The sequence below is a fragment of the Bactrocera dorsalis genome, unplaced genomic scaffold (assembly GCF_023373825.1).
Source record: "Bactrocera dorsalis isolate Fly_Bdor unplaced genomic scaffold, ASM2337382v1 BdCtg015, whole genome shotgun sequence".
NCBI classification, from domain to species: Eukaryota; Metazoa; Arthropoda; class Insecta; order Diptera; family Tephritidae; genus Bactrocera; species Bactrocera dorsalis.
In genome coordinates, this window is record NW_026038066.1 from 165,598 (window position 1) to 179,423 (window position 13,826).

Sequence of the window (13,826 nt, forward strand, 5' to 3'; positions counted from 1 at the left end):
GCTTTTCCATTTTCTATTTATCCTACTGATTTAAAATTTTTGTTTACATCGCTCTTTCGCATTCGTTTGCCATTTTTATTTTGCTAACGTCATTTGGTTACTAATAAATATTGTTAAATATAAGAAAATTGGCAGCCCTATAAATTCACATTTTGCTTATATCCTTTTAGGCATATTCGTTAATAAAAAAACATTTGTTTTATTATATGTTATTACATTTGAGCTTTTCTCTTGTTAATTTTGTAATTATTAAAGCATGAGCTGCAATTATGCGGATAATCTGTCACCATATGGTAATAAAGGTATTTTGGGTATACCGGAGGTAATTCTGAAACGCATTAAAAATACATTCTCATAATTCTCATTAATTAAAGTAGGAATTCGATAGTGCAGAATCGGTGGAGAGAAAATGTGAAGAATTAGTGGACTGGATTCTGGCGGCAAGAGGGCGCGTAGTGGTGCACACAGGAGCAGGCATAAGTACTAGTGCTGGTATACCCGATTTTCGGTAAGATGTCCAAAAATTGTATTATTTCATTTTCAATTCAACACATTTTTGCAGTGGGCCAAAAGGAGTATGGACTTTAGAAAAAAAGGGTGAAAAACCAAAAATAAATGTATCGTTCGAAGATGCCATTCCTACAAAAACACATATGGCGTTAAAATCATTGTGCGAACAGGGTTTTGTGAGATTTGTGATTAGCCAAAATATCGATGGACTTCATTTGAAGTCGGGTTTCTCACGCCAGCACTTAGCCGAACTTCATGGCAATATGTTTATAGAACAATGTAGTAAATGTAGGCGGCAGTTTGTACGGTCGACTGCAGCGAAAACAGTGGGCCAGAAGCCATGTGGTGGGATGTGTCGATCAGGCGAATTTGGTCAAACACGTTCATGTCGTGGTGGCTTGCTTTTGGATAATGTTCTTGACTGGGAGGCCGATCTTCCAGAGCGCGACTTAGATATGGCTTTCATGCATTCCACGTAAGAGATTAGTTAAAAGCCAAAAAAATACATACTAACTACATACGTATCTTGTTATTCGTATTCAAGTCTAGCCGATGTAAATATAGCACTGGGCACAACACTACAAATCATACCAAGTGGGAACTTGCCACTGAAAAATAAGAAATACGGTGGCAAAGTAATTATATGCAACCTTCAACCTACTAAACACGTGTGTATATATATAAAACATATTCTGCTTTCTTCTTTAATTAAATATTTAATTTTAGGACAAAAAGGCTGATCTGATAATATCTACCTATGTGGATGATGTTTTGGAGAAAATATGTAAACGTTTAGGCATCGAAATACCCACTTATAATGCTTCAGAAGACCCCACCAAAGCACCAACTGCCGAAAACTCTGAGTGGACTATACCGGCACATACAGTCAAAGAGTTGGAAAAAGAATACAATGCAAAATTAAAAACTTTCAAAACGCAACAGAAGCTGAATACTGACCTTCCCAAATCCATAACAAAAGTGATGAAAAATAAAAAGCGCAAGCACGAAAACTAATGATGCTCTTTTTCTATTATAAGAAAACCTCAAGTCGAAACCATGCTAAACTTACAGCCCAACATACTCATCAATAATATTGAGCGCATTTAATAATAACTGCTAAAGCATTCGAATATAGTGCTTAAGACATTCAGTTAATGTAAGCAAAAATCATTGTAACATTATTTTGGCGAATATTTTCCGCTGGAATCAGTTAAGATATTAAATACGCATTTGTAGATGTTTTAATATACAATTTTTCATTTTAATTTCTCGCTTCAATTTGTGTACAAAAATCATAATACATACAAACATTAAATGTCATTTAAAAATAGTATTATTACAAATATGAATATCGGCATATTGCCAAATATAAAATGTTACTCTTAAAATACAATAAAAAATTTATAAAATATCTTTTGCGCAATTCTTATTCACAATTTTAGTCTTAATAGAGAAAATTAAAATATCTCATAGCAATAAAATAGGCGATTTAATGTTAGTCGCCTTATTCGATTATTAAGAACATCAATTGTAGTGTATAAAAATAATGTCAAGAACATCAATACAGGTGGTCCGTTGTATGTGAGAAGTGTGGAGGTTAAGGTAAATGCGCATCTGAGAGAAATTACTCTGCATCTAAACTTCTTTTAGCTCAACTGAGTACCGTTATTTTCTGTACTCCCATCGCTGGTTGTACCCGAACTTTTTTATTTAATTGCATATTGTCCGAATGTCGATTAAAACATCAAAATATTGCTTAACAACTACTTGTTTGATTAACAACTCTACAAAAATTGAATTCCGCTACTTTATTGTGTTTTATTGGTTATACAGGATGTGTCTGTATATATAGATATACATATGTATATGTATGGATATTTGTATTTGTTATTTCGCATTTCCAATTCGATAATAATATAGCTTTGCAGCATATTAATTTATAAAATATCCACTTTTCTTTAGGTTCATGTTACATATTTAGAAGAATACTTGTGATATCTATTCTTGATTATCGTTAAAATTCTCCTTATTTGATTCATGAAGACTTTAGAATTAGATTTTCTATGGCTAGAACTGCGCGATCTTCAAGTAGCACTCTACAATTTACTCTATTTTCTGTATGGTTTCAGGTTCGCAAAACAAACAGCATAACTTGAAAACAACATTAAAGAAGGCATTTAAAAATATGCATGATGTGTTCATACATACATAAGCATACCATGCACAAACACCGTATATATGTTTATACATTTCCAATTTTATGAATCCAATATGTTCTCCCGGTTTAAGTAAGTGCATTCGGCTTGTGTGCACCGTGGATATTCACTTCTAATAAAAAGAAATGAATTTTCTCTTTTTGGCAATTGAACTAAGATCTACATACGTTTGTACGAATTTAAGATATATATAATTCAACTATTTCATTCAGTATTTTTATTATTCATTTATCTTTATTTAGAAAATCATTGCTTATTTTTACGCTTAGTTTTCTTATCTATCATAGTCCAACAATTATTGATTAAATACCAATTATGGGTGCTCCAAAGGCTACGGAAACGCTATACTAGCGCGTCTACAATATGGAATTATAGTATTTTTTAAGATTTATCTTGTGTGTACACTCGGACGCTCGAGTTTGATTGAATTTGCATTGCCTTGCATTTGAGTTTCTTTCCAAGTATTTTGCAAATTTTACCGCTATGTTTATTATAGATACTATTTAACTAATTTGCTGCTATGGATAACTGATCTATCCGAAATTGATGAAATGCAATTTTTACATATTTTTTTAAGCATATATGTATGTGTTTTTGTTTATTATATTTAAATGATTTCTTATTCAATAATTTAGTAAATATTATTTATATGTATATATATATATATAAAGAATTTCCCGTTTAGAACAGTAAAACGATTTTATGGTAAGAACTTTTGGTGTTGCTTCTCCAATTTTATTCGATACTTAAAAGTTAATTTTACGAGTAGATATCATTTATAAATAAAAACTACTTGCATACATATATGTACAAATAAATCAAAAATTTCAACAAAATTTAAATTAATTAGAAATTCTTTAAAATAGCTCACACATTATATACTACTTTGTATATTTAATATATACAAAAAAAAAAAAGAGTAAAAATTTACAAAATACAATAAACAGCGCCGAAGGCGTATTTAATCTTTTTTAAATATGATCACCGTAAACTTCACTTAATATATTTCATATGTTTATAAACTCTTTAAGTGTAAAGGCGTGCACCTGTATGGGTGTGCGCATTTTGTAATGAAATTGTGTATTTATAATTAAGTAAATAAAAATCGGTATGAATAAAACTAAGCATGGTTTGAAATGGCAATATGTGCATAAAATAAAAATTTAAAAATATATAACCTCTCAATGCTGGTGAAGTTATCGCTGCAATTATAAAAATCAAATTTGGAACCAGATTATTTCTCCAATTATTTAGGGGGTTTAAATCCCTTTAAAAATAGTTTTTTTTTTACGAGTATTTTCTATGTGCTACGCAAATGGCAACTTGAAATTGCTCAGCACCAACGTGACGAAGCAATTAAACAGTAAAGTTACGCGTTCAAAGAACACAAATAGGACGCAAGATATATAAAAGCAATCATTGCAACTCAATATTTCTATCCCATACCAATTGTTTATAAATGAGGAAGTGGGAACTGAGTAAAGCACTAGCGCGTGAATTTCTGTCGACTGCCGCTTTGTCAATTCTTGCAAACTCCGGCGGTGTTCACGGGCGATGCGGCTATTGGTGTTGTGCCGTTTGGCAGCTTGACGCTATTAAGACTACTGCTGCTGATATTCGCCAAATTATTGTACTTCGTTGGGCCAGATGTCTTCAGTAGAATAATCTTCTGATTCAAATTGCTCGCCGTGCTGTGATGTTGAAGTGGTTGCTGCTGTTGTAGATGGTGTGCTTGTTGGTGCAACAGTGTGCTATTGCCATGATTGATCAAATGTGAAGCAGCGTTCGTTACTGTGTGTAGAATATTGCTTTGATTGCTGCCACCGGTTGCTATTAAATTCACACCAACCCCACTTGTTGTCAGTTTTTTTGTTAAACCCAACGACGTACTAGATGCTGTATTTCCTAATTGATGCGTTGGTGCAGGTGTTATTGTTACGGTACTAGGAGCTAGTGCATTCATAGCTGCGGTTTGTGTGGATGCAGCTAACGAGGATGCCGGCACGATTGTTGTCACACCGTTTTCATGTTGTATGGTATTGTTATTGTAGATTGCACGAGATGTAGTTATTGTCGCTGATGTTGCCTTGCTGTGAGAATTGTTAGCAACCGAATTTCCTACTGATATGGTAGATATAGTAGCGGGGGTGACTGGAGAGATTTTTAAGGATGGTGTAGCCGAACCAATACGCGAGACCTTAAATAAATATTAATTTTGAGTTATTTGATTTTTCCCTCTACCAAATAATTTATACATACATTAGTTGCTGATTGTTGTTGTTGAAAATGTTGCTGCATAGCCCCAGCACTGGAATTTGCCATCATAGCCAAATGTTGTTTGCGATTCTGCAATAATTTGGCAGCTACCTCATTACCAGTAAGCATTAAATTTTGAGGTTGACCATGTATCTGGACACCACTTGCCAAAAACATCGTATGCACATTGCCTATTGCTGCACGAGCTGCCAGTTTTTTCTCTGTATCCTCCTGCTAAAAACATATTTTTAATAATAATTGCGACAACTCTTATCCGTAACAATATATACATATGTATGTACATATATGACTTAATGAAAAATTTATTATAATATTCGAAATGGAACTTACCAGAGGACTTGCGGATTTTCTATCCTGCAGATTTTCGTCGAATCCAGAATCTGAGGAATTGTCACTAAACTTTGGTGCAGTCGAGGATAATGAGGAAGAAGCAGCCGAAGAGTTGGAGCATGTGGATGTTGGTGATGAACCGACGGGATAGTATTGCGTACTCTGCTGATTGGACCCGCCCGTTATTGGTTTTGAGACCACATATGATTTTGTCACGTTTCGCATTACTGGTTTTATATCTTGGAAATCGCCAGCCTTAATACGCTCCACAGTCGCTGATGAGACTGGCGCGGCTGTGGACGTGACACCAATTTTTTCCAAAGAATGTTTGAAAATTTTTCCCGCCTTTATTTTATGTAAAAGCCTATTGCTCCCTATTATATTTGTTGTTGGTAAGGGTGGTGAAATTGTAGTAACCTTGGCAGTTGAATGTCGTGGCATTTGCGCACTCGCAGATGTTGCATTGGAAGGAGAAATGCTCGATATGGCAGATACATTTGTGGTATTTATTGCAAGCGATAATGGTGTGGAAACGACAATATTTGAGTTGCTTCCAATCGATATTGCTGATGAATGCGGTGTTGAGCCACTGTGATTTGCAATGTTTGTGCTGCTTTTAATTATAACGGGAGTGTTTGTTGATACTGCCAGAGATTCAGTCTTATTTGAGGAATTTATAATATTATTATTAACAGCGAGATCCACTTGAGGAAAACTTTCCGACTGTCGTTTGAAGAACAAATGATGCTTCTTCAATACTGGTGTATGATTGGTTTTCATTGCATTCACTGGATTGGGCAATGGAGGTGGACAAACGCTAGCCACCGATGGCGCAGATAATTGAACTACGGCTGGCATTGTAGCAATGATTGTCTTTTGCAAAGTAGATGACAGCTCCTCATTGGTCGACGACTTGGTCTCAGTATGCAAAATTTGCGAGCGTTTATGTTCTGTGCAGACTTCAAATTTTTCTATATCGAGTAGTATTGTTCCAGCTAACGATGGACACACATACATCATGCCACAGCAAGTCTTACGTTCTTGCCATTCCGTCTCATCAAAGAATTGTGTTTTATCATTGACAAGTTTTAATGTGGACCGATTTCGAATAGGAGGCATACATTTACGTCGTTTGCTTCCTGTTTTTAGGGGACTCTTGCAGTTATTATTGGAAACATTACTAATATTGGTGGCCCTTCGGGAGGCACGGTTTGCAGATGCACGCGTTTGTGTTTGAAATTGCACTGTTGAATTATTTACGTTTACATTTCCTCGTTTCGAATCGTAAACATCTCCGCCTTCGCCGATATCTTCATAGTCGCTATCCATTGAATCAAGAGTTGCAGAAAACAAATGTTGGTCCTTCCATGTTTTTAACTCAGAGACAGATCGTCTACATTCATCAGCTTTCCTTTCGGAGCAGGCGCCGGCGCCTAATTTGCTTTTTTTACTTTTTTTAAATATTTTGGAAAATTTTTCGGGAATGAGTGACTTTGAATTGGATGCTCGTCGAGAATTTGTATTATTACTTGAAGCACTATGCGCTGTAGTTTCCCTATCGTCTCGACTTTTTTTGTGTTTTGAAATGGATTTCGTTCCGGGTCCCGCACGAGCGTCAACCACCTATAATAATTAATTTTAGATAAACAATTACATTTACTGATTAATCAGAAAACAAATAAGTAATTTTTAGTTATAGATATTAAACTTACATGTCCCCAATGTCGGGTGCTGCCCCCTGGAAGCCGTTTAAAACGTTTCACCAGCAAAACACATGCATTGCAAATTTCTCCATGACGAGGATATTTCAAGTTGAAACATTTCATTGAGTCCTGTTCGTATTTACGTGAATCAGTAAAACGTGAACTACTCGACTTTGCACGACAAATGCAACATCCTTCAGCCGAGCGATAAACTCGTGGTTTGTGAAACGAGAACATTTTATTATATACTTTGTCTTTCTTCAATTTTATTGGACTTTCTTATTTTAACCTCCGGAAACCCGATATGATTTACAAGTTGATTTTACGATGTTTTCGATATCATTGAGTTACATCTTTTCGCAAAATTTCTTAACTGAAAAATTTAATATACATATACACATATTAGCATTGTTTTATATTTGAAATACAAAAAAAATGGTGGTATTCTAGTTCAGAATATATTTTTCAACTCTCTATTAATTAGAGAAATTTCTTAATAACTTTTTAGGGATGTTTTGCTACCCGTGCTTTCAATAATAAACTTTTTACAATTTGATTTAATGCAAACTTCACAAAATTAATATTATCAAAACGCTGTGAAAATAGTAACGAAGATAATTCTTGACTTATTGTTAGTTCATAATGCAGAAAATGTAAAAAAAAATGTAAACAAAATAAACCTGTGTTTAGCAAACGAAAGAAAATGTACATTTTTCTAACAGGTTACTGACATGAAAAAGCTCCACACTAATTGTAAAAAATACAAAAAAAAAGGTATCAATTAGTTGTCATTCGCTTTTAAATTTGAATACGAAATCGCAACTTTGTTTTGATTTGCCGTTTGTCGTCAAGGTGTAAAAACTTGACAGCACAGTTTGCAAAAGCGTTGACGCAATCAAGCTTTTATCTCTCTCTCCTTCATTCATTTATTTTCTTTTCAGCTCTCTTTACCAAACTGTTGAGCTATTTGTCTCTTTTGTTCTTTTAAAACACACAATGCAAATTGTTAAAAGATACTAATCCAGCTATATACCAACATTTTGATCACAAAATCACATCAGTATTTTTCACAATTGTCGTCGGGAATTCTAATAATTTATATACCTATTTCTATTGCTAGAATTCTACCGACTTATATCGACAACAAGTAGCACATAAAACTACCAGGCTTCGTTGACAATTTAATAATTTTAAATTTAGCATTTTTGCAATGTTTATATACATTCAAATATGTACATATATACATATTTCTATTCTTGAAATAGTTCACAAGAAAATTAACATTCACATACATGCGTGCACTATGTTAGATTAAATGGTAGTTGAGCACTGACAGTGTTATATTATCTTGTCTTTTCGCTTTGCTATGCATACATACCGTGGATGTCATTAAATTGAGTATTTTGTCCAACTTTTCTCTTGGATCACTTGTCTCTTGCTGTAATCGTCAGTTCTCAAGTTAAGATATTTAAAATTAGCCCCAATGCATACACAATGCATGAAAAGGTGGTAATGCAAGAAGTGAAAAACGGTGCAACACAAGATTGGCAAGTAACCATGGTTGAAAAACGAAAAGCTGGTTTTCTGTACATACGTTCATGAGAATGCATACTTAAGTATGTATGTATATAAACTCACGAATATCTGCAGCAGAAAAAATGAGAACCCAACAGGGTTAGCGTATGAACAAATTGATGTAATATGAATTTCACCGCAAAAAAATTCAAGTATCTACATATGTGTAAAATATATACATATCTATGCATATTTAAAATATATATACACTTCAAAATGAAAATATCGCGACAGGTACCAAACTTTTTCCACAATATATACCTATTCTTTTATTTAACGGCTTCTAAAATAGTTATTAACACACAATTATGAATAGCCATGACTAAAATTGGATTTTCCCTAATTTCCACATAAATGCATAAAATACTGCACACACAAACTACGTACCATATTATTCAAATTAATTATTTTTGAGAAATTGTATACTATTTATAGTATTTTTATAATTATCACTTCAAGCAAAAAGTAATAGTAACTATTTTAAAACGAACAAGAAATTCACATCCGAACACCACAGCTACTAAGAAAAACTGAATTTCAGAAACTACTCGTATATTTGCATCTATACGCAAGTTCACTTCTGCTTCTACACTGTTGTCCGTCCAATAACTCTCCACTTTACTACCGCCGTTTCAGACTGTTGCGGCAGTTGCGGACCCAAGAAAATGAAATACACAAAAATTCGAAAAGTCGCACAAAGCGGAATGTGTGAATATGAAACGCGTAAAAAGAATAGAAGAAACGCGCGCACTCGCACCAGAGAACTTATATATACTTTTAAGTTCTCTGCTCACACCACAGCCACTGCTATGCGACGGCCAGGTAGATGTATACGAATATCCGGAAACAACAAAATACTCCAATGAACTCACTATATATTTACGTATATGCTATATATTTATAAGAGTAAAAACTGAAATGAAGGCAAATTTATCACAAAAGCGAACAACTTACAGTGGTTTATTTACTATAAAAAGACATACTTGTTTAAATTATGAACAGATTTAATTAAATACATATGTAATTGGTACTTTGTTGTCGCTTGTGTGAAGTTGAGTTGGCATATGTATATATCAAAGGAAACTGAGGAAAATACGCGACCAACTCAATTTTATGTATCGTATACGAATTTACGGAGACAGTAAAAAATGTCAGAATCGTGTGAAAAAGCACGAAACATTACCGTTTCTTTTCAACTTTTTCGCATTCGCTTTTAACAAGTTTTATTTTGTGCTTACACCAGAGAATGAAATAACAAGAAATGAAACTGATAAGCAGCTGTTCAGGGAGAGTTTAGGTCGTTCTTTCTCTTCCTCGGCAGAGAAGATAAAGAAACGAAAATGGAAACATAACAAAAAACGGAACAATGAAATGATGTACTGCCGAGCAAAGAAGCAATATCGATTCTCATTGAAATATTCACGACCAATAAGTGTACGTGATTATAATGCCGTAGCCGTACGAGAATTCTCTCTATTAAGCATTAACAACGCAGACTCGACTTTAGCTTTGCACTCACTCACTTCAATGGAAAACGTAAACGTATATAGACAACTTTTGGCCTTTGGGTGGTTTTCACTTCTCCAATGTCATAGTTTCTTCAAATACATACATTTGTAGGCATATACGCACATACACATCCGCACATATCTTATACACTTCCTACAACCATCCGCATATTTTGTATCACTATTTGTGTACATGCAATCTTTCATTCCCTGACATTTATGTATATACATATATGTATGTTATTATTGGAGAGATTGTGTGTATACAAACGAATCAGAAAAATGGCGCAAAAACGAGCACATGTGTATGTATATTTGTCGGGCTTAGATGACATGAAGTCAAAACAAGTTAATCGGTTTCTCTTTTGCAAGCATTTATTATTCTCGCATCCATGCATACATATCCGCATGATTACCTGTTTTTTATATATGTACATGAATATACCAATCAACAGCCTTCAATTAAATTTTCACACTGGCGTTTATTTATTTGCATCTGAACTAAGAAGGTAGCTGCCATTATGACACCTTTTAGGAGCAAATGCTCAAAACCATAATCAACAGTATCCCCCATAATATATTTTTGTGCATAAGTGGCCTTCTACTTATTTCAAGTATTTATACATACATACATATGTGTGTATGTGTATTACATTCCAATAAGAGTAAAACATTTTAATTTCAATGTTTTAAGTACATACATAGGTATACTATTTTCATCCGCAATGGTAGTAGAGTTGTACCCTTAAGGTCTGAAACTACAACCAAACCCACAACAGTCCGGTATATCTAACATGACAGAGCCCGGATTTACATATGTATGTATGTATATCAGATCAAGGACTGTCACCTATGCAGAATTCCTTAAAATTATTTTCGCAAGGTTTTCACCATTGGCAATTGCAATCACTACAAGAGCAGACCCGGCTATCTTGGAAAGAAGCTATTGAAAGTCGATTACTATTTCTGTTTATATTCTATCCTCTAAATATATACATATGTACATATCTATTTGCCTGCAAAATATTTACTTCACAACTATACATGTAATATTTATATTCTCGCAGCCACGCTCCACTCTGTTTTCATGCGCGCTCATTGACATTTTGTTTTCTCTTCGTTTTTTATCGGTTTTCGCATTTGTTTTTGTCAATTCTTCTATTGTGGCTTTTGGCGATAATTCTCTTAGTATGGACATTTATTAAAGTGTCTCCCTTCAATCCCATTCGTATGTTTTTCTACTGTATCTACCATATCAAATGTAATTGGCACGGATTTTTGGTTTGCACCTATTCATTTCTTCACTTTGTTTTGTTTGGCTCGTGTTCATTCTCTACAGCTGCATGCAAAAACTGTACTTGCGACGATTCACGACCGACCAACTATTGCGCACAACCCAAGGCGGAACAAACACTAAGCTTTGCCACTACACAAATACATGTAAACATCGTTTGCCCGTTGAGGTGTCAATTTGTATGGTATTTGATATGAAATTCTGGTCATTTATGCACACATATCTGTCAGTTAAATGAAATAACGGAAAACGCAAAATACTAATTAATATGTCAAGGGGAACTTTAAAGTTATTCCCTTTTGCATTTGACCTGACAACTAGAGTGAATTTAAACATTCAACTGTGTTTGCAATATTAGCAGTTGCGATTGTTAGTTAACCCGATGTTTTCGTTTTTAGGCCAAAGTATTGTTTTACTTTCTACTCTTCTTTCAATAGTGTTGCCAACTTTCTTAATAATGTAAGCCAATGCACAACATTCGCGTTGTAACAATTAGTTGAAAATTATATTTTGCACTTTTATCAAATACCAAATTCCAAGTGATATTGTTAATATACCAAATACGTATAACAAAAATTAAAATGTAAATTAAAAGAAATAATATTCACCACTAATGGGTACAAAATAAACCTTTTTGTCAATGAACCGCTTATAACAACTCACAATGTCATTTTAACAGGAGGAAATGTGGATGTATTCATATCGCATTGTTTTACGCACGAATATCGTGTCGAGTATAACGGCAACACTGCCAGTAACAAACGGCCCTGGCACTTTCCAGTTTTGCGACAAACGTACATACACAGGTGCATATTAACAACCGGCCTACAACAATCACCATTTAGTTGGTGAGTTACACGTAGTTTACTTTTGTTTGCACAATGCGCATGTATAACTATTGAAAGCAAATTTGTAATAAAAAAGTAAAAGCTACTTCTCAGCGGTCTTAATATAACGATTATGCACTTAGTTAACTTTAACAACCGCTTTTATGAGCACGTCAAAGAAATATGCAAATATCAACATATGTATGTATCTCTAAACGCACATTGTCACACAAGTTCGTTAAAACATACCCATATTGACTAGCAGATTACGCGTAGTCTGACACATGCACATCAAAAAATTAAACTCAAATTCAGTTGATCACAATTTTCAACAGGCAAACGTGGGTAGGTATGTACATAACAACCCAACAAACGAGTCTGTCAATGAGAAGCATATAACACGGGGCTCTCTGTATCCAACTAGTGCTGACGCCAATACTACTAAATATGTATTAAATAACAAGTGACTATGAAGAGCGAGTGGAAACGTAAGATTGAAAATCACATTGAAAGTGTGGATAACGCAGCTAAATTGTTTGCTATGTACAAGAACTAAGCATCTCTGAAAGAAAACTAAACCGGCTGTAATGCATAATATTTGCAAAACTTACAAATTGCATTTTGTTAAGGTTTTGTATAGAGACTTAGAAATTTTTAAGCCACGCATTTATGTATATACATATGTATGTATTTACGAATAAACAAGGCAACGTATTCTTACGTTCTCTGCACACCCACCTGTACGTACGTAGGAGACTCGTAGGCAAGCTCTGTTATACACACATTAGTGTATTTATGTATATTTATAAGGGTGCTCAGTAGGGCGGGTGTATATAATAAAAAAAAATATTTGGATGCATTTTTTCGTAAAAACTAGGTGTATGTACATATTCGGTAATTTTTTAAATTTTAGATAATATTAAAATATCTGAAGAGTACAAATAACTTCTGCATTAACTCGCATTTATAAATAAAAGCAACGCTATGGTACATCCAGTAAAATGACGAGACACTTGGGATTTAGCTTTAAATGTACCCCGGAATTGCCGAAAATAATAACTTAAATTACACCAAAAACTAATGTCAGTGCAATAATAAAAGAATTTCAACACATAATTTGACCATCAACCACAAAATATAAATCTCACCTGTAACACGAAATCAATTTTTGGTTTCGAAACTTTTATTTTATATAAATATTATTACAACTGATTAAATATTGAGTATTTCAAGATCAGTTCATTTAGAACACTTTACAATAAAATTTGTGACATCTACTTTGTGTCATCAAAATTGAAAATTTAGATATACAAATTACACTTATACGCGACCAACACGGAATTACTGCCGTTTCTGATGGAATTCACTGCGGAATGAATTTTTAAAATGGTCTGCGCACTCAATACAGAGTATATACTCTGCTCAATGCATGTTCACTTTTCTGTTGACTTTCGTCTCACTTTTGGTTTGTTTCTACATTTGGTTGGATTCTTTTATTTCTTGTTTATCAGCTGCTGCCTATCTACCGCAATCTCTACTTGTTTCTTTTGTTATCGCTTTCCTTTGCTACTACTTTATCGCATACG

General features: G+C 33.9%; 2 protein-coding genes across 8 annotated transcripts; one reads left to right on the forward strand and one right to left on the reverse strand.

Annotated features, from left to right (window-relative positions):
• Positions 1-142: 142 nt before the first annotated feature.
• Positions 143-1,921, forward strand: LOC105225533 (NAD-dependent protein deacetylase Sirt6). 2 transcript variants are annotated; one of them, XM_011204042.4, is made up of 5 exons: positions 143-322; positions 378-508; positions 563-985; positions 1,055-1,178; positions 1,237-1,921. In XM_011204042.4, exons 1-5 carry the CDS (start codon positions 257-259, stop codon positions 1,522-1,524), a joined length of 1,032 nt encoding a protein of 343 aa, XP_011202344.2. In that variant the 5' UTR covers positions 143-256; the 3' UTR covers positions 1,525-1,921. The 2 variants fall into 2 exon arrangements, with proteins under 2 accessions (XP_011202344.2, XP_029405743.2); XM_029549883.2 differs by having other exon boundaries at positions 163-302.
• A 1,007-nt stretch (positions 1,922-2,928) lies between these two features.
• Positions 2,929-13,694, reverse strand: LOC105225534 (mucin-4). 6 transcript variants are annotated; one of them, XM_011204043.4, is made up of 5 exons: positions 13,389-13,694; positions 7,046-7,409; positions 5,334-6,956; positions 4,986-5,216; positions 2,929-4,923 (listed from the first exon to the last, which is right to left on the reverse strand). In XM_011204043.4, exons 2-5 carry the CDS (start codon positions 7,271-7,273, stop codon positions 4,246-4,248), a joined length of 2,760 nt encoding a protein of 919 aa, XP_011202345.2. In that variant the 5' UTR covers positions 7,274-7,409; positions 13,389-13,694; the 3' UTR covers positions 2,929-4,245. The 6 variants fall into 6 exon arrangements, with proteins under 6 accessions (XP_011202345.2, XP_011202351.2, XP_029405735.2 ...); XM_011204049.4 differs by lacking the exon at positions 13,389-13,694 and adding an exon at positions 12,490-12,627; XM_029549875.2 differs by lacking the exon at positions 13,389-13,694 and adding an exon at positions 9,566-9,589.
• Between the last annotated feature and the right edge of the window lie 132 nt (positions 13,695-13,826).

Coding starts and splice junctions, on each gene's coding strand:
- LOC105225533 (XM_011204042.4), top strand. CDS start 257: ATGAGCTGCAATTATGCGGATAATCTGTCACCATATGGTAATAAAGGT. Junction 986..1,054: donor ATGGCTTTCATGCATTCCAC/GTAAGAGATTAG, acceptor TTCGTATTCAAG/TCTAGCCGATGTAAATATAG. Junction 1,179..1,236: donor ACCTTCAACCTACTAAACAC/GTGTGTATATAT, acceptor ATTTAATTTTAG/GACAAAAAGGCTGATCTGAT.
- LOC105225534 (XM_011204043.4), bottom strand. CDS start 7,273: ATGTTCTCGTTTCACAAACCACGAGTTTATCGCTCGGCTGAAGGATGT. Junction 6,957..7,045: donor GCACCCGACATTGGGGACAT/GTAAGTTTAATA, acceptor TAATTATTATAG/GTGGTTGACGCTCGTGCGGG. Junction 5,217..5,333: donor GAAAATCCGCAAGTCCTCTG/GTAAGTTCCATT, acceptor ATATGTTTTTAG/CAGGAGGATACAGAGAAAAA.